Source organism: Carassius auratus, unplaced genomic scaffold (genome assembly GCF_003368295.1).
Source record: "Carassius auratus strain Wakin unplaced genomic scaffold, ASM336829v1 scaf_tig00006882, whole genome shotgun sequence".
Lineage (NCBI taxonomy): Eukaryota > Metazoa > Chordata > Actinopteri > Cypriniformes > Cyprinidae > Carassius > Carassius auratus.
Window position 1 is genome coordinate 215,767 of NW_020523792.1, and position 26,548 is coordinate 242,314.

The 26,548-nt window shown below is 37.0% G+C and overlaps 1 protein-coding gene across 4 annotated transcripts in view; it reads right to left on the reverse strand.

Annotated features, from left to right (window-relative positions):
• The window catches only part of rptor (regulatory associated protein of MTOR, complex 1), a 238,779-nt gene that overhangs the window by 200,828 nt on the left and 11,403 nt on the right, over positions 1–26,548 (reverse strand). For all 4 annotated transcript variants that reach the window (XM_026244674.1, XM_026244672.1, XM_026244673.1 and 1 more), the window contains exon 2: positions 22,636–22,810. In XM_026244674.1, coding sequence (XP_026100459.1) covers positions 22,636–22,797 — 162 coding nt within the window. In that variant the 5' untranslated portion in view covers positions 22,798–22,810. The remainder of the gene's footprint in view (positions 1–22,635; positions 22,811–26,548) is intronic.

A 26,548-nucleotide genomic window follows, 5' to 3' on the forward strand; every position in this document is an offset into this window, starting at 1 on the left:
GGAAAACTCGTTCGGTGCTCACATGGAGAGCTGTCAAAATGAGCTCTTTTTTGCTTCCTCCTATGCCTGAATTAACTAATGCCGGTTTCCACGACTGGAAATTTACCCAGGAACTAGGGGACTTTGGGCTGGTACTTTGTGTGTTTTTACCGGAGGAACCAGGATCTAAATAAAGTTCCAGGTAAAAAAAATTAACCCTCAGAAAGTCCCCGCTGGCAAGGTAGTATTTTTTCCAAGTTTTGGAACTTTCAGGGTGGGACTTGGGCGTTAAACATGCTGATTGGTTGAGTTCAAGCAGCATTGTGATTTCAACCATCATTTATTCAGATAATTTTCCAAATATTACTGTTATCATTTCATTAAATGTAATTTTCTAAGTATTTCAGGCGAGAATGTAGCCATTTAAATTATTTCGGAGATGATCATCTCCACACGATCAGAAGGAGCTCAGTGCTTACACAGATGAGAGCAGTCTCAACTCGGCTAGCCCATCTTACATTTGCCACTGGCTCTCATGTCTCTTTAGTGGTTAAACATAAAATATAATTTGTTTTGGCTAAATTAAACAGGTAATATGTTCTTTATTCAATTAATCTATTAATATGTTAAAATGAAAATAAAAAAGGCAATATTGTTTGATATTTTGTTTCATTGTAAGGTAGGCAATATAGGACTGCACATTTCCTTGAACTACATTTCTGCAGCTATTAATACGGTTTAAATAAAAACGGAATTTTCATTTTTGGGTGAACCATCCCTTTAACTGCCTGCTCTGCCTATAGTATGCATTGTTTGATAAACAGCTGTTATACTAAATTCTGCTGAGCTGAAATTTAGTGAAGCCCCGTATTGTGATATGTATTGTATCATGACATTTATATCAGGATACATATCGTATCGTGACTTTGCTGACAATGGACAGCCCAGTGAAATGCCAAAAGAAAACTTATTTTTAAAAATTCTCAATAATTGTGATTAATATCGTTCAGTGAAAAACTAAATTTCACACTAGTGTCATCATTAAACTGAAAGACAGTATCACTGTATATATACAAATTTTTGTCTCTTATTTACATTTCAGATAAATGAGTAATGTTTAGTAGATGTATTAAACTTCATAAATAATTATATTTTAATGAGTATTTGTGTGTGTGCAATATTGATTTATTTTAGATGCCCATGAACAGAGCGAGTTGCCAAAAAGTCGGACGGTTTTTGGTCTTTTTCCGGGCCGATTTTTCCAGAAGTGCGCTCGCGTGCACAGACTACATTGTAATCGTTCGCTATGTCATTTGTGTGGAAGAGAATTTTGAAATCTGTGCGCAGGACACAGGCAGCCGATCAGTACTGGAAATACAGAGTTTCATGTCTGAGGCACAGATAGCAGGAAGCGAACAGCCGTTGGTGTACTGGCGCACAAATAAGAGCCTTTCCTGCGCGCACTGAAGCTGCGCGAGCGTATACTGTACCGGTTCGCGCCCCAAACACGAGTAGACCGTGAAAAGATGTTCAGCTCAACTTCTCACGTGTTGGATGAGAAACGAAATGGACTAAACTGTGACAAAACTGAAATGTTTTTTTTTTTTTTTATTTATTAGAACTTGCATACACGTTTGAAAAGCAAGAAATAAACGTCAGTTCTGCATTAGGATGATTATTTTTATTTTACCTTAAAATTACATAGACTTAATTTGATTTAAAAATCACCTGCTGTAGCACACTGAAAAAAAAAGTGTTTCATTCATCCAATTAAAACATTTTAGGGTAATGATTCACATCTATATTTTTTTACTTGAGACAATAAGTTATTTATTTTTCATTGGCTCAAGTAAAAAAAAAATTTTTTGGAATGTATGAAACACTTTGCATTTTTGTTTTATTCGCACCAACATTATTTGATTTTAACATTTTGGAAAATGTATTTATATAGCATACTTTTATTTAGTCTCACTGGTAAAGACATTTTTTTATTTAAAACCAAATGTAAAAACTAAAATACTGAATGCTGATTAAGAAACATCTCATTGAATGTGTGTTGATTGTGTTGTTTGGATTGTAGAACTATGCAGTTATTGCCTTTAATTTCACATGGTTACAGTTAATCTTTTATTTAAGGCCAGTTCTCTCTAGTTTCAACCCAATTCAAAAACAAAAGCTAAATGCTGATGTCTGTCCCATCTATGTTTGTATTGAATGTACTGTAGGCTACTTACTGTGCAGTTACTGCTGTTAAATTAAGATGATTACAGTTATTGTTTTCAATAGCCAAAAGCAAGTTTGGCCTATTAAATACCAAATATCTTGTTTATGCACACTTTCCTTCTTTCTTGTTTGTTGAAAAAAAAAAAAAATCGGAAATCGGTATCGGAAACGGCCAGTTTGCTTATAAAAAAATCGGTATCGGAATCGGCCATGAAAAATCATGATCGGTGCATCCCTAAGCATGAGGTGTACTGTCAGACTGAAGTAAACATGGAGGCCACTGAAGTAAGCATTTACATGTTAATTTATGAGCTGACTTCCAGCGGAAGCCAGAAAATTCTTGAGCAGGCGATAAGGAGGATGAAGTTGAGAAGAAGAGAGCAAAGTTGTTAAATATTTATGGATTTCTTTTTTTTTATTTGGGCTGAATCTAAACTCTGCAGGGCCCTGGCCCTCCAGGAACTGAGTTTCACACTCCTGATCCAGAGTGACACAAAAAAAACACATTTATTCTGTTTTGACTGTTCAGACTGCAGTTGAATTGCAAAACAGAGCAATTTCACTGTTCACAATGCATTAAATATTGGAAGAAATTCCTAAATACTAAATTGGGGTGGGGGTTTAAAGAATCTATCTCTGAGGGGAACTGTCTTCAGAAAAGTTTAGATGCCATTTTCTTTTCATCTTGTAACACATATAATGTAAATAATGCATATTAATGTAGTAATTAAATGCACAGCACTGCTTCTTTACATCAGTAATCAAGGAAATGTTGTTTTGCTGATATTCCATAAGTGCCGTCATAAAACTTCAAGTTGCAGTCAGAGAGTGAATTTGCATTCGCATTCAGTCCATCTTCTGTTTCTGTTTCAGGCAGATATGTTTTATGTAGCATAATTTCATAAAGCTAAGGTCAAGACAATTTTGCTTTAAATTTTAAAATTATACAATCTTATTTACATAAAAAAACTGCTTATACTATATGCAGCATGTTTGTTTGGATCGTGATTAAAATTCAGTGGTTCTGCAACTGTTTCATGCAGTCTGATTCATATAAAGGCATAGTCAGGGAAGAACCGTGATAAACCATGAAGCTGCCAGAATCCTAAAAAATAACTTGATACAGATTTTTGATCTCAATGCCCAGCACTAACTTAAAATAAACCACGAGGGAACCACTTGTCATTAATGCTCAAGTAGCATTTTGCCTATACATATGCTGGCAACATTTATTACCCACTAACTGCTCTATTATTATACATTTTTGTTTGTATATGCTGTAAATTATAGTTCTTAGAAAGAAAAATTGGAATCTGAAAAATTTGGTATCGGCAGATCACACTTACAAAAAATCTCAAATCGGAATCGGACAAGAAAAGTGCAATCTGTGCAACTCTACAGCAAACCCCTAACAACGAAGGGTTAGCGAATAACCAGCGCTTTCTTTCACCCTCAATACCACGACTGAAGTGAGACCATTGAGCAAGGCACCGAACCACCAACTGCTCCCCGGGCACCGCAGCAATATGGCTGCCCAGTGCTCCAGGTGTGTGTGTGCACAAATTCCGAGTATGGGTCTCCATAATTGCACACATCACTCACTTTTACATAAAGAAGAGGCCCCATCAGAACCAAAAAGATCAGATTCCATGTGGTTTGTGCAGTTAACACCATCATGAAACAAGGATCTGAACTAAAACAAAGGGCAATGGTTAGGAACTCGCGAACGAAATCCAAAGGTTGTGAGTTTGAGTCTCAGGCCAGCAGGAATTGTAGATGGGGGGAGTGAATGTACAGCGCTCTCTCCACCTTCAATACCATGACTGAGGTGCCCTTGTGCAAGTCACCGAACCCTCAACTGCTCCTCGGGCGCATAAATGGCTGCCCACTGCTCCGGGTGTGTATTCACTGTTGTGTGTGTGCATTTTGAATGGGTTAAATGCAGCACACAAATTCCGAGTATGGGTCACTATACTTGGCTGTATCTCACTTCACTTCACTTCATATTTATCATTATATTGAAAATGATACACCATTCTTATTCTGACCTGTAGCAATCCAACATGTCAACTTCTGGGTCAACCAATGATGTGAGTCTTGGTAGGACTTGATGGACAATGCCAAACTTTATTAGCAGATGTAATAGCTTTTTTTTGGTATTTAGTTTGGTGCCAGATGTGTTGCAATAATTATGCCACATAGATTTATAAATAATGGTGAACTGGGTGTATGGTCTTCTTCCGTCCCCATATGCAAACACTCAAACATGGAAATAAACTTCCTGTACAGATGAAGGTAATGAGCCCCTGTTGTTAGGGGAAGGTCAGCGAGTCATGGGTACACAGCAGGGACTCCATTAACCTGATCCACCACAGCGGAAACACAAAAGTGGCATGTGTTTTTCAGTCTGTGTGCCTCCTCATGTAGGTGAACTGCTGAAAAACCTCAAGGTAGAGATGACTACTGGAAGAAAAGTAAGAACTAAGAAGTGACTAAGAAATACAGAAAGCCATGCTTTTCTTTCTTGAGGAACATTTTTGATGTCCAAAGAATGCAAGGGAATGGAAAACAAAACTGTTTGGTTACTAACATTCTTGAAGCGATCTCCTCTTGAAGTAACACCTGAGCTATATAGAAATTAGGGATCCACAGAAATTCTTGGTCGTAGCCGAAACCAAACAAAATGCACAAAAAAATTTATTTTTCTTTCGGTCGCCCACGGTTTCTTTTTCCTTGTGGTGTCCTTTGCAGGGCTATTCTGAGTAATGAGTTGACTGGCATGACCAATGGCACTTTTCCACTGCGTAGTATGACTCGGCTCGGTACGGCACGGCATCGCTCAGTTTGCATTTCCTCTGCAGTTTAATATTGTTTTACAGTGGGCAGGATTGTTTACGTGTCATTATAGTTGCTCCCTGAAAGTCGTGACTCCCTGAAAAACATGCTGCAAAAACATTTTCATTCCACGTCTCCCTATAAAGCTCTCACTGGATCTGCTCCTCTTCTTTCAACAAGAATAATGTCTGTACTTCCTCAACAGAAAAGGAAACAGCCTTTTTTTCACATGCAATGCTGTACTAAACAGTCTCTTGCTCCAGGTGCTTGTAATGATTTTTTCTCAGACAGTTTTGAATGGTTCCACACTGCTGACATGTTTATTGCATTATAAAGAGTGCACGCCACACCCTACGCTGGTGGCTATTTAATCGTGTCACAGTTTATTCAGTCTTTTGGCTTATTTGGCTCTCTTTTTTTTTTTTTTTTTTTCTCTCTCGGCTGAATGATTTTGGTTGCCGAACATTTGGTGCATCCCTAATAGAAAGCCATTAGTTTATTTCTTGTGTGGAACATAAAATACATATTGAGAATAAAAATAAAAAACCTCAAATCAAAATTAGAATTGACTTTAAATCAAAAGTTATAATGAACAACAAATGTAGGAATTGCAGGTGAATTAAACTCTCTCTTCCTCAATCATCTTAATTAAAATCTCTTTTTCTCAATCATGTGAATGCTTTTTAGCTTTGTTTTACTTCTGGTGTCAACAGGTATTTACATTAGGGCTGTCACTTTTTATTCGATATTCAAATATGCATTCGAACATGATGTGAAATATCCGTAATCAAACTATAAATAAAATATCAGTTTTTTAAAATGTCATTTGTAGCGCATTTTTTACAGTCTATGATTAGACCGTTTGTTTTTTATTTTATTCTTTGCCATCTTATCCAGTGGAGGGCACTTTAGACATATTGTAGCATAGGCCCATGAACAAATCACGCGAATGAAAGCTAGTAGCCAGGCACATCTGTGCACTCCAGATCAAGGTGTTTCTGGCAAACAATATTAACAAATGAATTAGGCTAGGCTGCCTTACTCCTGCTGCTGTTTAAGGTGTCATGTTAATTTTTGTGCCTTTTCTGATTATTTTTATTTTTTTATTTTTTTTCATTTACCCTAATGTTGTGAGATATGCATAGTGGTTGTTTACCTGCTGTTGTAAACATTAAGTAAAAAATATAATAATTCAGATAGTCCTGTTTATGACTCACTGTTAATCAGGGCTTGAAAACGAAAAAAAAAATTCAATCTGTTCACTCAGAGCAGAATCGATATTTTAACGTTTTTAAGTTGCGTTTTGAAAGTAAAAAAAAAAAAAAAAAAAAAGTTGCAGCTCAAATTGCATTAGTAGCCCTATTACTTCCGAAATAATAAAGTCTAAAATGCCTGTAGTCTGAAGCAAAATGTTTAAAAACATTATAAAATCAGTTATTAGTTTAGGCTATAAAAACGTCAATCCCAAAAAAAAATGTATCTAAGGTGAAGCTGATGCCTACCTCTCTCATTCGGCACAAATCTAAATATTTCCATGTTCCCGACGTATCTAAAACGTTATTTAATATAAAGCATATAGAATAATAATAAATGTATAATAAGTAACGATGTATATGCGTCCGAAAGTTGGACTCCAAATTTCATTCTAAGAATTATTTTGAGGTTAATATAGCAAATGAAAACTGTTCAGCTTCCAGGAAATTTGAGAAGCGCTAGGCTATTTTAGTTCCCCTCACTCCACAACAAAATAATTTCAATTAACACTATTTATAAAAGAAAAAGAATTAAAAATATAAGAAGCTATAACAATATTAACGACAAACTAAAACTAATTAATTTAGGCTAAAACAAAACTGATACCAGCGGGTCTCTCATTCGACACAAAATCAAAGTTTCTGTATTTGCGATGTATTTGAATGACAAATGATTATACAAAATAGCCTAGTGTTTATTATAGACTAATGTTTGTAAACATTGTGTATCTGCATTGTCTATTTCTGAATGAAATAATATACAAGTTCTCTCTCTCTCTCTCTCTCTCTCTCTCTCTCTCTCTCTCTCTCTCTCTCTATATATATATATATATATATATATATATATATATATATATATATATATATATATAAACCATGCAGCAAACCTTTTTAAATATTTTGATAATTTACTGAAAATAAATAAATGACTTTTTAAACCGTTTAACTGATTATTAATCGATCAAAATTAGCTGATACAGTTTGCTGCACCAACGCAGAGAAAAAAAGGCCCTTTTTTCGCTGCATCATCAGGCCTAATTTGGTGTTAATCCGGTCCTGAAGGCGGTTCATTGAGACTTGCCTATGATGAGTTCATAGCTGAATGGACATTTCACTAGCTGGCTTCAGCGTCACATTTGCATATGCCGGAGTCTACTGGAATTTGTGATTGGTTGACAGCAAATTTCAAAAATTAAATGGAACGATAAAATAAATATAAATAATATATAATATATAATATATAAAATATAATAATAAATAATTAAAATGTCTAATTTTTCACAATTATTAGGCTACTTCTGCATGTGCTTTGTGGCAAACCTAATGCATGTGCTTGAGCGTGGAATATATTAAGACCTGATTATGTAAATTTAATATAAACGTCTGATTATTTAAATAATGACAAATGAACGACTAGAACTTGAAAAATCTTGCATGGGGGCAGACCACAACAAGTCCTATTTAAACCTGCTCAGCAAAAAGTTTGAAACCCCTCATAAGACATTGTCCATGTGAAAGAGCAAGAGATCCACACCTTTATCTCGACCCCCACAAGCTATACAGAACTACCCCCAAAAACACCCAACCCCCTTCAGCTGAACTGAATTCGGTCTGTTTTTTTGGCTGAAAGGAACGATGTATATTTTATGAAATTCATTATTATTTGTGATCGTGGGTGTTTGCGGAAGGCTTTAAGACCAAGCAGAATCCTCCGCAGCGCACGGGACTCCGCTAACAGATGCAGCTTCACCTTCTGCGGTTTGACTTTACAAAAGCAAATACAACTTCTTGATCATGCGCCCAACATTTAGCAAGGCAGGAAAACATTCAGTCTGCCTGAAGGAAGATGTATTTCACTGAGCTAATGCTGTTAAATAGAGAGTTAAATAGAGAGAGAGAGAGATAACCTAGTCTAGGGCTATTCTTAAACTTGGAGCTCATTATATTGAAGTATAAATCCAAACACCAGAAACGTTATGCATTTTATGAATAATGTTATGTTATGAAAAGTATGCATTTTATTTATTCACAGGCTATGGTTGAAATAATATTTTAGTTCACAACTTTAAGTTCCATTGTTTAAAAAAATGCTTTATTGACTAACATTGCATTGACCTTCAGTTTTTATGTTTGATGGCATTTTTTAATGACATTATTTTATTATTTTATTTTTTATATTATTTTTTTTATAATTGTATCCTACATAAATAGGTGAAGCAAAACATATTTGGATCATCCCTTATTTTCTTTCCCTTATTTTCTTAAAGAATAAACATTATAACAATAATTCATAGAAATAATTTAAGCAATTAAAACCTTTTTTAACTTGAATTTAAATACTATTAAACTAAATGTAAAATCTCAAGGAGTTTATAAGTTAAAAGGGGTAAAATGTCACAAGTGTATGTAGCCTAAATGAACTTGTGTTAACAATATAATTAGAACTAACAATATATATATATTTTAATGAACAATTCCTGTATAAAATGGGTCAGCAACCTTTATATCAAACATTTTTAAATCATCCACAGCTGAGCAACGCGAGAGGCAGATCTGCGCCAGAGCATGTGAAGTGAAAGTCATTTTCAGATGCAATAATAATAATAATAATAATAATAATAATAATAATAACCTGGATAGTCTGGATTAGGCCCAGGCTCTGTTCCTAAGTATTTAATAATTATAATTACTGTTAACCCAGAGTAACAAATTTTAATGGATTAATCACCTATTTTCGTTTGATGTATGTTTGATTTTTTGTTTGTTTTTTACGCTAAAAAATAAATTATGTTTGTGAGAGGAAAAAAATATATAAAACATGTATAAATTGTATTTTAACGGATTAATCACCTATTTTTGTATGCTGCATGTTTTTTTTAACACTAAAAAATTTAGTTTGTGAGAGAAAAAAAGTAGTCATGTATAAGTTGCATTTTATTACGTTTAGAAATAATAACGGCAGGCCTAATAATGTTATAATGTACCAACAGGATATTTTTAGTTCACTTAACTTTACAGCAAATCCTGTAAATTTAACAAATTTATCAGAGCAAAGCAAGGATTAAAAAATTTTTATTCTAATGGATAAATATAATCGCAGTATATAATAATATAGGCTTAGCTATGAACAAAGAATAATAATTTAAAGCGAAACATAAGAGAAATCTCACTCGGGAGAAACCCAAATGTTTCCATATTTGTGATGTTGCCCATTTGAAGCTTAACTATTATTCATGAGGTAAAATAGGCTTTGTAGTTCACGCGCGTTTCAGTATTGCCGAAATCATTCTATATATATATATATATATATATATATATATATATATATATATATATATATATATATATTAGGGGTGTAACGATACGCGTATTCGTATTGAACCGTTCGGTACGACGCTTTCGGTTCGGTACGCGGTACGCATTATGTATACCGAACGGTTCGTTGGAGTAATTAATTATATTTGAAAAAAAAAAAAAGAGAGAGAAAGAAATATAATGATATGCGTTCAACAAGGTAGCCCAATAACCCAAACAACGTAACAGGCAACGCCCCTGACACCCCCGAAGAAGAAAAAAACACCATCTTATATGTTTATGTTAGGCTACTCAGCAGGCGCTCGCTCACTCAGTACACGCTGAAGGCTCGTTGCAAAATAGCCAATGCGTTTAACAGACTAGAAATGAGAAGATCCTCCAATAACCAACAGGTCTGGTGTTTGGGTGCACTTTGGATTCCCTTTAAGCTATAATGGTGATGGCAAGAGAGTGGTGGATAAAAAAACAACGGTATGTCGCATCTGCAACATGACAGGGTACACCAGCGGGATTACAAAAAAAAAAAAAAAAAAAAACCAGCGGGAATATCTGGGATATATGCGTCAGTACTATCTGGGAAAAGACGAAAAAAAGGAGAAACATGCACGCAGCAAACTATCCCTGCAGCATTTAGACACTATAGCTTACAGGGAATCCAACCCAAACACCAGACCTGTTGGTTATTTTAGGATCTTATATTTCTGGTCTGTTAAATGCATTAGACATTTTGCAACGAGCCTTCAGCGCGTGCTGAGTGAGCGAGCGCCTTAGGGGCCGTTCACATATCGCGCCTAAAAACGCGTGGAAAACGCTAAGCGCGTCTTTCTCCTCCTTTCCAAAGCGCTCGGGCAGAAGCGCTCATGAGGCGTCTGTCTTTGCTAAGCAACAATGACGTGCTCTCTCCATGAGACGCGGAAATTTCAGCGAAGGATAAATGGATTTGCAGCTCTAAAAATCGCTTGCAGTAGCTCTGCTACTGAATTTATTTCAAAATTGCAATCCATATACAACTATGATCAGCTGTTCCTTCATCTTGGCTGAGCTCTCAACGTTGTTACGGGAAAGGATGAAGCTGATTGGTTGGTTCTTGTCACATGACCCGCGGTGCGCTTGCGGCATTCTGAAAAGTTGAGATGTTTTTACATTTTGCTGTATCTAAAACGTATCGAACCGAACCGAACCGTGACATCAGTGTATCGTATCGAACCGAACCGTGAATTTTGTGAACCGTTACACCCCTAATATATATATATATATATATATACACACACACACACACACACACACACACACACACACACACACACACACACACACAGGCATTAGATTTATTTACTGTTTAATAACAATAGCATGCATATGATCCTTTGTGTAAAAGTATTCTTTTCATTTTTGATGAGTGGACTGTAGCCTAAGATTATCCTAGGTTTTGAAATAAACTCACTGTAAATTTTTTAAAGATGTTACAATGTTATATTATAATGTTATTTGTAACAGATATGCAGGTCATCGATTCATGGGTTAAATTCAGGGATAAAAATGGAAACCTAAATGCCTGGCCTGGCGCCAGCCTGGCTGGACTTAAATTAATTTACGATACCCATGCGAGCCTCAAAGGAGACCTGAAAACCCCCCCAAATTCCTCAACACTGGAGACAAAGGAAACCATTTTGTAGAAGTTCCTTACTTTCATCATTTTATTAATAATATGTATTTTGAATATGTTTTGTGTGTACCATGGTTAATCCTTGTTATGTGAGGATTATAATTTTTCTATCGTATAAATTGGAATGGTTTCTCCCCACTTTAACTTTCTCAAAGAGAGACATGTTCTGCAACCCCCACACTCCTTGGCAGCTCGTAAAATTTTACGACCACACAGGACCACAGGACAGGAAATCTAATCCTTACAAAAGAATGGTAAAATGTACTCAAATGTAGTCTTAATGGATATAGTATTGTTTTTGCGGTACATTAGAGGTTTCCCATATAAATCGGGACTATCTGCAGTGTGATCATGTGTTAATCAAATCTTTAAATGTGTGTAATTCTGCATTTGAATGTAACTTCATGTTTTGATCATTTATATATATTGTTTTTGGTATCTGTGTAATCGTCATGCTTTGACAGACCCATTTATCTAGAGCAAAGTTATGAAAAATGTATTTAATCTGGAATTACGAACTTGCTAGAATATCCCTGATGAAATCGGACAACCCCTAAATCACTAGGGGGTTGTCTCCACAGAAACAAAGAAACTTTTCCCCCGCTTCAGATCGCGGACGTTCATTGGGTGCTTACGCAAAAAGTGGCGTGAACCATCCCAAGCCATAAGAACCAACCGGACAAGATCCGCCCTCTCTTCTCTTCTTCTCGTTCTTGGTTCTCGGACACGCTGCTCTCCTGTGCGACCCTCGTCACACCCGCGAGTACCTCGGCGCGGCCTTGGGCCGCGCTCACATCGCCTGGTCTCTTCTTACGCTGACTCGCTTCAAACTCACACATGCTGCGACCAACGTCGCTCCCGCGAGGCCTTGGGCCGCGCTCATTTCGCCGTCCCCCTCAGCACAGGGACTGAGGAAAGGAAAGCCATTTTCATGGCTCCTCTGGAAGCTTTCGTTTTTGTTGTTTGTTTTCTTTTCTTTACTAAGCTTATTCAACTATTCCCCTCTCCACACAAGGAAGACGAATTCTGGAACATTGTTTGTTGAACCTTTCAGTAATTCATATAGGTTTGAAATTACAAGAGGGCGTGTAAATGATGACAGATTTTTTTGAATGTGAACTACTCTTTTAAAAGGGGTCGGTTCACCCATATGCATTTTGAACACTGTTGAGTAGATTGATAAATGCCTCTGATTGGCCATTGTGGTACTGCACTCAACAAATATGTCTGTGATTGTCTGCAATGGTCAACACATGGGAGCGTTTGATTGTACAAGTGTTCAAAAACAATTTTCAAAGCCAAAAATAGTGTAAAAGTATGCCTTCAACCAAAAATTGATATCACTTACTCTAATCTTGTAATATTTTTTTTTTTTTTTTTTTACATAAGCTTAGCTTAATCCTTAAGCTATTCAAGTATTTAACTTTAATTAAATTTGGTTCAGAGACATTATGACAATTATGAGAGAAGTTTCATTTTTGGGTAAACTATTCCATGAAGGTGAAAATACCTCTTTTTTTCCACCACTGGCTAATTTGGTAGGCATTTAGTAAAATGAAAATTATTATGTTTTTACGTAAGCTTAGCTTAATCCTTAAGCTATTCAAGTATTTGACTTTAAATTTGGTTCAGAGACATTATGACAATTATGAGAGAAGTTTCATTTTTGGTTAAACTATTTCATGAAGTTGAAAATGCCTTTTTTTTTTCATTGGCTAATTTGGTAGGCATTTATTAAAAGTGTTTTGTTTTACACTGCCCATGTTTTTGGGCCAAACTTGTTTTAACTTCAGAAGAATTTGAAAGGTTTGATTATGTAGTAAGTTCTGACTGACAGTTCATGAAAGATTGCATGTTTCTCTGGTGAATTTATCCAGTATGTCTATGTATAAGCACACTAAAAACTGTTATACAGTATGTTTTTATATCAATGCTATACACAAAAAATGTCAAGTGTATAATGTTTACATTGATAGGTACAAGGATACTGTACACATAGTAAAACAAAAATAATTTGTCAAAGGTTTGATGCTTGAAGTCATTCATCTTAGATGATAAAATTACACATTCTGAAAGTAAATAAATTTGTCTATATTATTATTTTACATTACATTAATATTTTAAATTTATGTTGGTTGGATATTTGGTTACAAGTAAAGTAAAACAATTAAGTTAATACAAAGAGAAAACGTTAAAGGGGGGGTGAAATGCTATTTCATGCATACTGAGTTTTTTACACTGTTAAAGAGTTGGATTCCCATGCTAAACATGGACAAAGTTTGGAGTGGATGGAGTTTATTTTTACAGAGCATCAACGGAGTTGTGCAAGTGTTTTTGTTTGTTCCCCTGCTGCATTTCGAAGATGCTTGTTTTACAAACAAGGCCCAGTTTGACGACGGATTTGCACATCGTTTATTTCTTAAGGATAATGCAGTCCCAACGAAAAAGGGTCACGATCGTGTGTTGGAACCGCAGGCGGTGAGTAAAACTGCTTCAAATATCTCCGTGTTGTTAACTTAGCTATCGGCGCGTAAGCACATCAAGTAAACAACATGCGATGTTGTCATCAAACTGCACTTTACACATGTACAGCTTAAAAAAAAAAAAAACAGACGACAAAGTGGAACTTAGTCATTTCCAAAACCGCTAAGCAAATATATACAGTTTCAGTACATACCACATAAAGACGCTGTTGCTGATGCTGCTCTTGTTAAATTTCAGCCTCTGGATCTGATTCTGGATCATAAATATACGCTGAATCTGAAGGTTAGCCATGGTTTGTTTTTGTTGGTTTTGTACTCACGATAATGTCACAGCTTCCAAACGCTATCAACGCAAAAGCCTACTGGCCCTTATGATTCTTTAGTTCCGCCCACACGTCACGCCTACAGACGCTCGTGTTTTTCCGGGAAAAATCGGTACAGACTATCTTTCTCTTATGAATATAATAAAACTAAACACTTTTTGGAGTTATGAAGGATGCAGTACTACTCTATAGGTACTCAAGATTAACAGGGTATTGAGTGAAAACGAGCATTTCACCCCCCCTTTAAGACAAAGTATAATTTGAGATTTCATTAAACATAAAAACTTTATTTTATTCAAAGATACTTTTTTGTATCTTTCATTATTTAGTCTTGTTCCTTTTCTTGTTTAGTTCATTGATTACTCCCCACCTGTTTCTGTTCTTCTGGTTACTTTCCTTGTGTTTATAAACCCTGTCTGTTTAGTTCTCGTTGTCGGTCCTCGAAGTACCGTAGCGTGAAGTAAAGTTGTGTACAGTACAGACCAAAAGTTTGGAAACATTACTATTTTTAATGTTTATGAAAGAAGTTTCTTCTGCTCATCAAGCCTGCATTTATTTGATCAAAAATACAGAAAAAAAATGTAATATTGTGATATATTATTACAATTTAAAATAATTGTTTTTACATTTATTATACTTTAAATTATCATTTATTTCGGTGATGCAAAGCTGAATTTTTAGGATCATTATCACATGATCCTTTAGAAATCATTCTAATATGATGATTCATTATCAAAGTTGGAAACAGTTCTGCTGCTTAATATTTTTTCAGAACATGTGATACTTTTTTAGGATACTTTGATGAATAAAGAGTAAAAAAAAATGTTGAAGTGTTTAAAATATCCTCAATTACTTACTTATCAGGCAAGTGGCTGATAAGCGGAAAAATTACGCAATGCAGTCTTTATCACCCTGCAGAGGTTTATTTTGCAAAATGATCTGGTGATTGTACACTATCCCTAAGCCTTCCAAAGTTAGGGAACCACTTGGTCTGTTACAATGATCTATGTGTTTGTTTACTAATGCCTGTGTACAGGGCCGGATTAACCATACGGGCAACTGGGCAATTGCCCAGGGGCCCAAGACCTCTAAAGGGCCCAGCAGCAAGGGCACGAGCAAAATACTGTATCTGGTAATCTCTCGCTTTATATTAAACGAACTGTCAACACGGACTTTTGCGCTGCACAGAGAGACGCTGCGCTGCCTATGACTTTGAATGTGAGTTGAGAGCGGTTGAGAGTCAGTCTCATGCGGACTGACCAATGAAGAGAGGGGCTTAAGTTAAGACCCTCTCCTCATTGGTCAGTCCGCATGAGGTGGGTCAAATGTTACGCCGAGCGGGTTACGTCAGGCGTTGCTAAAACAGAAAAAAATCTGACATGGAGAAGCCAAGTGGGAGCGCGAAACGGAAATTAAAAAAGGAAAGGACATCAGAAACGTAGAAAAGTATATACCTAAAATAAGAAAATTTCTTCACTCCTGTTAATGTTGCCGACAGATCTGTTAAGTCAGCTCCCGTCAACGACGAGGACAACTCAGGTAGCCAGGACTTTTCTACACCGCCAGCTTACGTTAACAGCCCAGAGAGGGAAGAGCATTTCAAATTCAAACATGCACTTCGTCATTATTTAGGACTAAAAATGTGTGTTTTGCCAGATTATATAGCATTTATTTCTGTCTTGTCTTCTTCAGAGAAATTGACAGATTTTTAAATGTTTATGTAGCAAAAATGTTTAACTGGTTAATTGTGTTGTGATATGTTGTTGTTCTATTTTAAAACAAGTTAAAATGAGCTTAGGATAAAAATGTTTATAAGCAGATAATCGTGATACTGCATTTTATTTATTTATTTTTTGCTTGAGGTGCCAGCTTCATTAAAATGCTGTAAATTGTTGTGGAGGGATAACTGGCAGATTTCAAATTGTTTGTGTTGGACTAATAACTTGATTGCCTTGTTGAATTCTGAGGAAACAGGGTCACCCTGTCAGGGTGATTTCTGCTTAAAATGAGCTGAGGACCAAATTGTTTCTTGATGTGTTGTCTGTGGTCTTCTGTTATAGCTCTATCAATTCAATACATTTCTATGGGGAATAAATGTTGTTTAATAAACAATGGTTTGAAAGTGGTTGCTTATTTATTCATTTTTGTGAAAATGGAGGATATTTCCCTCCCTCTCAATGTAGTGGGTCAATTTTACCAAATTATACAGATGCTGATGAGTTTTGTTTTCAAAGCATCATATGTTAGTGAATGTCTTTGATAGGGGACATAGTACTGCATTTGTAGTTCCATGAGCATTTAAATATTTGTAAATCGAAATACACCTAATGACAGTTAGAATTGGAAGTATTGATTATATTTACTGTTTATTACAGTAATACATTCTGTATATGACCATATTATGGTGATCCTGGGGTCGTGATGATGGGGCCCTTGAATATTGTTGCCCAGGGTACAACAAAGTGTTAATCTGGCCCTGCCTGTGTAGTAAGTACAGCATTGCACACAGAGGACAAAAACGTTCAACCTCGACTTTTCTATCATCATTTGTGTTCAAATTTGCATAGCGTACCAAATTTAACAAAACAAGCGCTATAAATGCAATATCTGAATTCATGAATAGTTCGGGGAAGCAAAATCCATATCATGGATCAACATAATACCAGTTTTCGCATTCATACCGATATAGCGGCACCCCTACAAGAGGGCCTAATAAAAAAAAATTGCTTGCAATGTACCAGCAGGTATTTCAGTGATACACTGGCATTACCACCAAACTTAACATCCGCCAACTTCGCTTCTTGTGGTTCACATCACAATGAAGGTATAGCATATCAAGGCTGTGGTGGACTCTGGAAGTGCATAAAGTGTTAGTTAATCTAAAAATGTTCTTTCTGTCCCTCCATTGAATCTGTGTGTAAGGTATACTTTCCATGTCCAGAAAGGTAATAAAAACATCTTCAAAGTAGTCCATGTGACATCAGGGGGTCAGTTAGTATTTTCGATGCTTAAAAAAATTCATTTTGGTCCAAAAATTGCAAAAAGCACGGTCTTCTTTTCCTTTTTCAGCATGGTCTTCTCTTCCGGGTCTGTTGTGAGCGAGTTCAAAACACTGCAGTTTATTGATATCCGGTTTGTGAAAGAATCACTTGATGTAACCGGATCTTCTTGAACCAGTTCACCAAATCGAACTGAATTGTTTGAAACTGTTCACTTCTTTCCCTTAAAAATCTCTTTGGTTGCTTTCGCAGTATGCTTCGGGTCATTGTCCATCTGCACTGTGAAGCGCTGACCAATGATTTCTGAAGCATTTGGCTGAATATGAGCAGATAATATTGCCCGAAACACTTCAGAATTCATCCTAATGTTTTTTTAGCAGCCACATCATCAATAAATACAAGAGAACCAGTTCCATTGACAGCCATACATGCCCACGCCATGACACTACCACCACCATGCTTCACTGATGAGGTGATCATGAGCAGTTCCTTTCCTTCTCCATACTCTTCTCTTTCCATCACTCTGGTACAAGTTGATCTTTGTCTCATCTGTCCATAGGATGTTGTTCCAGAACTGTGAAGGCTTATTTAGATGTTGTTTGGCAAACTCTAATCTGGCCTTCCTGTTTTAGAGACTCACCAGTGGTTTACATCTTGTGGTGAACCCTCTGTATTCACATGGTGAAGTCTTCTCTTGATTGTTGACTTTGACACACACATACACCTACCTCTTGGAGAGTGTTCTTGATCTGGCCAACTGTTGTGAAGGGTTTCTTCACCAGGGAAAGAGTTCTTCGATCATCCAACACAGTTGTTTTCCATGGTCTTCCGGGTAGTTTGGTGTTTGGAAAGCAACCAAAGAGATTTTTAAGGGAAAGAAGTGGAATGTTATGCAATGGCCAAGTCAATCACCTGACCTAAATCCGATTGAGCATGCATTTCACTTGCTGAAGACAAAACTGAAGGGAAAATGCCCCAAGAACAAGCAGGAACTGAAGACAGTTGCAGTAGAGGCCTGGCAGAGCATCACCGGGGATGAAACCCAGCGTACGCTGATGTCTAATTGATCTCCAGACTTCAGGCTGTAATTGACTGCAAAGGATTTGCAACCAAGTATTAAAAAATGAAAGTTTGATTTATGATTGTTAATCTGTCCCATTACTTTTGGTCCCTTAAAAAGTGGGATGTACATATACAAACTGTTGTAATTCCTACACCGTTCATCTGATTTAAATCAAATTAAAGCTGAATGTCTGCAGTTAAAGCACATCTTGTTCGTTTCATTTCAAATCCATTGTGGTGGTGTATAGAGCCAAAAAGATTAGAATTGTGTCGATGTCCCAATATTTATGGACCTGACTGTACTTATATATACTTGTGTACGTAGGTTATTCCAAATGTCTTGAAGAAATGTTTAAATCCAGAGAAATAAGCAATTTTAACTTGTGACACAGAACGTGTCCATTGTGTCACCTGCCAATGACGTCATACACCATGATTTCGATGGAACACATGGAAACACCAAAGATGCCTACAATATGTTATGCATTTTATTTGACAGGTGATGACCACACAGAGTAGCATTATAACAGAACTTTCAAATGCATCTAGTGTGATAAAACGGTGCTGCTTTATACATACTCACGACCAGAAGGAGTGGAAGCAGTCGACTGTGGCATAACAAAAAAGCTCTGCTTCCTACAAACCATGTGTCTCACTTGTTAGCGGCCTTGTTTCGCTTTGACAGCTATCAGCCTCACCCTGCTTCATACTACTATATTAATAAATTATAAGCACATCCATGAACATGATTTCTGCCTGAGTCCCATCAGATTGCATCAGCTGTGGGATGAAGACGACAACTCCCATGATTCCACACTCAGTCGTGGCATCATCAAACTAAGCCTTTGTTTCTTTGTTTGTTTTGAATACATGCCCTCTAGCGGAGAAAACTTACATATTGTGCCTTTAAGTCAGGTTATAAGAAGGTATAGATGGCAAAGAACTCTTAGCAGAAGACAGCCTTCATCACCACACTGGACCGATTTCAATTTAAGACCATGCTGTTCGGACTTCGAAACTCATAAGCTACCTTCCAACATTGGAAGGCTCAAGACTCAAGCCATAACTGAATATCCTGTGCGATCTGATATCCTTTTGTTGCACAGGGTCCTAGGACTTGTGGGCTGGTTTCACAAGTTTACAGCTCCTTTGCAGTCATTGCTGCCCCTTTGAATAATTTAAAGAACTTGTAAGCAAGTTGGAATTGGACACAGGAGTGAATCCTGTTTTAAGTAGAAAAGTATAATCTTTCCTATTTTTACCCAAAATTGGGTTTAGTGAACATGGATTATCAAAACATGGACATAGTATCCGTGACGTCACCCACTAGTTTCTGAAGAGCAATTTTGAAGCCAAAAGTGGGTGGAGGCGGCCAGTCGCCATCTTGGCAGCATGTCACCTAGTGTCACTCATGGATAATCGAAAATATACAAGGCTCAGACGAGTGCACTCGTGCACAGCGCTATCCAAACCTGTTCCAGATTGTAGAAGGAGCTGCTCAATTTCTTGTCCACCTTCCTTCACGTCACTTCACACAGTTGCACACAGAAATGTCAACAACTAGACTTTATAGTTACTATTGGAGGAAGAATTCTAATTGTGGGGAGAATTTTTACCTGTATATCACGGATAAGATGTCGCCCATCCCTAGTCTGGGCTACTGAGAAGTGAAGGCATTACTTAGGAGGAGGAGAATTTGAGATACTGAACATGTAACCTTGACGTGGGCCTTTAATCATTTCCTCCTAAAAATGTACGTTTATAAGCTTTTTAAAAATTTTATTTAAGACAATTTAATAAGTAGAATAAGACAAATAAGTTACCAATCATATGGAATTAGTGTTAATAAAAAATTAATTCTTACTACAGAGTTGGCACTGTGGAACATAAAAGAGCCATTTGTAGGTAAATGTTCAGATGTTTAATGAGCCTCAGAAGTGGCATGAGTGCAATTAAATTCATACATTCATGTGGAGATTAATGTTTTAAATATAACATTTTGAATACAGAAATATTAAAGGATTTAAATAACTGAAATTACACGCTAAAAATTAAACTAAATGTGCTATCAAGTGGCAGCAAGTCACTGATTTGATCACTGAATCGTAAATTTCAATTGATTTGTTCAAATGGCTGACAAATTCAGGGATGAAGCAAGTGACTGTCTTTATGAATGGGTAATCATGAATCACTGTCACATATGGGTAATCATGAATCACATACATACATATACATATATATACATACACATATATATAAATACGTGTGTGTGTGTGTGGGTGTGTGTATTAGGGGTTGAACGACTTCTGAATTTTTTTATTTTTTTTTGTGATGAATGTCGAGTTGAAGTTGACAAGTAGCTGTAACAGCAAATTTTTATTAGTTATTTTGTCTTTTGGTCGTTATATTTTTTCTTGTTCCAAATGAGATACAGATAAAGTAGCACAGTACATATTAGGGGTGTCACGATTTCGATTATAAAACGAAATCGATCGAAATTAAGTCACAGTCTCAAACTTCGAATTAAAAAATGGAATCGTCGATGCTGCCACGCCCCCATGTTGCGTCTGGTTACTTGCCAAGCGGAAAAAACACGTGTGTTGAAGTGCTGCGAGTGCCTCCTCTAACAGCCACTCAAAAGATAGCATGGCAACTGCAGATGCAGGAGACCCATCGACAGAACTCAAATCCCCTCCTCTTTCACTGAAGTTGCTGGTGTGGAAGTATTTTGGATTTCCAGTGAGTTATGTTGACAACGTTCGCAAAACAACAGTTTGCAAGCTGTGCTATGTGCGTGTACCATATACTCTCACTGGCAGCACGACTAACATGGCAAGGCATCTCCGCAGGCACCACAAAAACATAGATTTATCTGTTAAACCAACAACTAAACAAACTACTCTTCAGTCTTCATTTGGAATTAAACTTCCAAGCAACTCAACTCGTGCAAATGCAATTAGGCGTGCGGTAGGAGTATTCATAGCCGCGGACATGCGACCTTATTCGGTGGTGGAAAATTCCGGTTTTAGGCATTTAATTAGCGTGCTAGAGCCACGCTACGAAATCCCAAGTAGAACGCATCTCACAGCTACGGTGATTCCCTCCATGTACAATAATGTAAAAGAGAACGTTATTGAAGGTCTGAACAGCGCACATTTAGTTGCCTTGACTACAGATTGCTGGACATCCAGACTAACACAGAGCTTCATGACTGTCTCAATGTAAAAATTGAGAATCGAATCGAACCGTGACCTTAGAATTGAAAATGCAATCGAATCGAGGATTTGGAGAATCGTGACACCCCTAGTAAATATTACATTACATATGTATACATACGTGTGTGTGTGTGTGTGTGTGTGTGTGTGTGAAGCTGAACTCTCCTCCTGTCCGCATTCAATTCACACAGACAAACCATCACGTGGAGTAGGGTAGGTTTATTTGACAGCAGTTGATGGGGGGGTAGAGACTCGTGTGTGCAGGATGCAGGAAAATAATTAAGGTGTGGTCACACTAGGCAATCTTTTATAGCACATTTGACTCCCAAAGTTTGGTTCGTTTGACTATAGTGTGATCATTCCATTTAGCAGTCCCTAGCTCGGTTGGTAGAGGTGGGCAAGAGCGTGGTTTTGTTAAATTTAGATCAGTGAGTGTGAGCGCTAACCGCGCCGGAGTGCAGATCTTCTGATATATGCTGCATGATTCTGAGCAGCAAAAGAGGTAGATCTGTATAGCAATATATTGTGAAAGTGACATGTGATACCGCATTCCCATACAACTCAAAATAATAAACCACAAAGTTAACAAAACGATTCACTCCACTATGTTGAGCGAGAGCACTTCTTCAGTGCTGTCTTCACGTACTATCGGAAACTTCCTATTTCCACCTTATAAAGTCAAGATTACGAGCCTGTTGCATTATTTTATGTTAAAAATAACAATGGACAGGTTTGTGAATGTTGATGCTTAGCCTAAATAATTTGATCAGGAGCATCCCCTCCTGTGTCCCATGATTTGTCTGTATGTGTATTCAAAGCCAGTGAGCAATGGACTTTCATAATAATAAAAAACTGCGTTAACACGTGATAAAATAATTGTTGTCTTTAATCAATTAATGCTTTAATGCGATAATAACAAGTTAACTTGCCCAGCCCTAAGTATAATGTTTGCCTAATAATATAAACGCAGTCATTATAACACTTCTTTGTATACCTCCTTTGTTCAACAGTTTTATCTGATTATTATACAGACTTATTTCTGTATCAGACAGAACTGTTAAACTTTGACAGCAAACAATAAGGAGAGAGAATGCGAGCGCTGTGTGTGCAGCTGCTATTCTCAATGCCATCAAAATAAACCCACCTCAAGCACATCATTCAAATAGAAAAACTTATCAGCCAATGTCAATATTTGAAAAATATCAAATATCGACTGATATATTGGCCTTGGCGATATATCGGCCACCACTACTAAAGATAACATTAAAAGACTCTCTCTCACCCTGTCTTTCATTCTCCAGCTTTGAGCCAAAGCTTTGGATCCCTCAATCTTCTCTGTGTGGCGTTTCTTCATGAAGGCCAGTGGAACATTCCAGTCAGTCATGTCCACCTCTTCCTCCTCCGTCAGACCAACCACAGGAGAGTGAAGCAGCTCAGCATCCATTTTTATAAGGAAACTGATAAAAGAACATAAGAAAAAAATACAATTAAATGACCATTTGCAAGTCTAATGTATGGAAGCATATGGGTAGCATTATTCAATTTGGGATGTAATATGCAAAATGACAATGCAATATGTAAAATGGCAATGCATTTCTGTATTTACATTTACATTTTCCAATACATTTGTGCAACGTTTGGTGCAAAATGAAAATGAAAATTAAATTACATAATTTTCATTTGCCATTTCCTACACCAGTTTTAATATGTAAAATGAATATTAATTTTAACGCTTTATAAGTTGCAAAATTAAAATGAAAATGTATTACAGAAATGATTAGATATGTTTAACATGTTAAAGCAAAAACTGTGGCAAAATGATCATTTAAATGCTATTTTTCTTAATTGCATTAACACTCACAGTCAAGACACTTACGATTACATTTTCATTCGGTGTCACGCAATGAATGTAGCAAAACTCAATGTGCACATTGAAAATGCCTTCCGAGCCGATCACGTGTCCCCGCCCTCGCGGCACGTCAATCATTGTGTGAACAAGGCGGGGCTTACAGAAGGTCAGAGACTCAAGTCTCAAGAAGAGGATTCAATCAAGTGAGACAACATGGACAAGACAGTTGGTCCGTGTATGTTTTGATCATTTCGGTTTATGGCTTCAATATTTCATTCGGACTTGTGGGCGGAGCTGAAACGCTGCTTTCATCTGATTGGTCGAATCGGAGCGGTTTTCATCTGACAGCCTTCAGCTCGGTCTTGTCATTCTTTCAGGCAAAATAAGAGTCAGTGCAAGTGAAGCACTGAAATGTCTGAAACTACGCTCACTGTTAATTAGCATAATATTTGAATCAGATGTAGCTGGGCACATAATTCGTGCTGCTGAGACCTGCAAATTATTTCTAGGTTGTAGTATTGTATGAATATTGTCCCACTGATAAAAACAGTGCAAATAGTTATGTCCCTTTGGATAACAGTGAAGTGGAAATAAATATAGTTAAATTTATGAAATAAAATTAAATAGGATTTTTTGGGAAGGTAAGTCTGGCCAGTTATACAAGCAACACGAGTCGGACGAGTCTAAAGATATGAGCTGAATTGGGTGAAACATTAAAGTTCTAGTCTGTGTCAATTACTCTCATAATAAATAATAATAATAATAATGTTAACTGTATTTTTCGGTATAAGTTGCATCAGTCCAAAAATACGTCATGACGAGGAAAACAACATATATAAGTCGCACTGGACTATATGTCACAATTATTCAAGACCAAGAGAAAACATTACCGTCTACAGCCGCGAGAGGGCGCTCTGGGGTAGGCTACAGGAGCACTGAGCAGCATAGAGCTAATTTTACTATTTTTATTTAGAAATGTAACTATATTCATTTTTACAATTATTTATTAATGTCACACACACACACACACACACACACACACACACACACACACACACACCTAGTGCCTTATGACTTAAAAGATGAGAGTGGTAAATGTTACAGACATGGAACTGTTCAGTCTGTTATTGATTTTAATTTCCACTTCACTGTTATCCAAAGGGACAGAACTATTTGCACTGTATTTATCAGTGGGACAATATTCATACAATACTACAACCTAGAAATAATTTGCAGGTCTCAGCAGCACGAATTATGTGCCCAGCTACATCTGATTCAAATATTATGCTAATTAACAGTGAGCGTAGTTTCAGACATTTCAGTGCTTCACTCGCACTGACTCTTATTTTGCCTGAAAGAATGACAAGACCGAGCTGAAGGCTGTCAGATGAAAACCGCTCCGATTCGACCAATCAGATGAAAGCAGCGTTTCAGCTCCGCCCACAAGTCCGAATGAAATATTGAAGCCATAAACTGAAATGATCAAAACATACACGGACCAACTGTCTTGTCCATGTTGTCTCACTTGATTGAATCCTCTTCTTGAGACTTGAGTCTCTGACCGTCTGTAAGCCCCGCCTTGTTCACACAATGATTGACGTGGCGCGAGGGCGGGGACACGTGATCGGCTCGGAATGCATTTTCAATGTGCACATTGAGTTTTGCTACATTCATTGCGTGACACCGAATGAAAATGCAATCGTAAGTGTCTTGACTGTGAGTGTTAATGCAATTAAGAAAAATAGCATTTAAATGATCATTTTGCCACAGTTTTTGCTTTAACATGTTAAACATATCTAATCATTTGTGTAATACATTTTCATTTTAATTTTGCAACTTATAAAGCGTTAAAATTAATATTCATTTTACATTTTAAAACTGGTGTAGGAAATGGCAAATGAAAATTATGTAATTTAATTTTCATTTTCATTTTGCACCAAACGTTGCACAAATGTATTGGAAAATGTAAATGTAAATACAGAAATGCATTGCCATTTTACATATTGCATTGTCATTTTGCATATTACATCCCAAATTGAATAATGCTACCCATACGCTTCCATACTAATGTAGAAAGTAGAGAAACAAAGAGTTGTGGTGAAGTGAAGTGACATTCAGCCAAGTATGGTGACCCGTACTCAGAATTTGTGCTCTGCATTTAACCCATCCGAAATGCACACACACAGAGCAGTGAACACATACACACACACACTGTGAGCACACACCCGGAGCAGTGAGCAGCCATTTATGCTGCGGCGCCCGGGGAGCAGTTGGGGGTTCAATGCCTTGCTCAAGGGCACCTAAGTCGTGGTATTGAAGGTGGAGAGCGAGCTGTTCATGCACTCCCCCCACCTACAATTCCATCCAGCCCGAGACTAGAACTCACAACCCTTCGATGGGGAGTCCAACCCTCTAAACATTAGGCCACGACTTCCCCTATTGTGTATTATTAAAGTGGTTTAATTAAATGATTTTGAATCTGATTCCGAACTATTATCACAAAAATGTATCAAAAAGAAAAAACATAGGTTGGAGCTATATGAGAAACTGGTGTGTAAAAATGTTCTAAAAAATAAATGTTCTATAAGATTATAATGTCTCTGGTTACTCATTAACCTCACTTACATGAGTATTATGTGGGTAAACCTCCAAGAAATATTGAAGATTGATTGAATCACGCTAGTGCACCAATTACGGTCAAGAATCCATATTTGGGATGGCCACGTCCTCCAATATAAGGTGGTGCTGAAATTAATTTCCTTAAAATCTTTTAAATGAATAACCAGGTTACGAAAAACAGAAATATCACAACATGATCACAATGTGTCATTTTCTCCTTTCAGAGAACCGAGGATGCATCAGTTAACGTTCCCTTTCGATAATGATTTCTCAACATCACGTCAGATAGCAGATAGGTATGGTGAATGTATAAAATCATGGCCTGTTACTGTGAAGGGTTCTCAGTGTAAGAAGAGTCAATAGCCCTCAACACAGTGTCTCACAGTAGAAAGTTACTGTGTCATTTGACAATAAGCATGCCCCTCCTCAGTTGCACCTCCCTAAGGATGGTCCTGGATACTGTAATCTTTGGGTAGTAGGTTTGTTGAAGCTCAGAGTCGGGGGGTTGATTAGATGTTCTTTAAGTTGTCACTTCTAAGGCTGTGTGATAGGTCAACATCTTTGAGGACTGCCCATTGAATGCCTATAAAATACTATGTATGCCTACCTTAGTCAGACTTTTGATAACTGCAATGCCACACAGTGTGTTCTCAATAGAGTCCTATTGAAGATACCCAAGAGTCTCCTGATTTTCGCTTCTGAGTTTCCAAACAGATTTGGTGCCGTG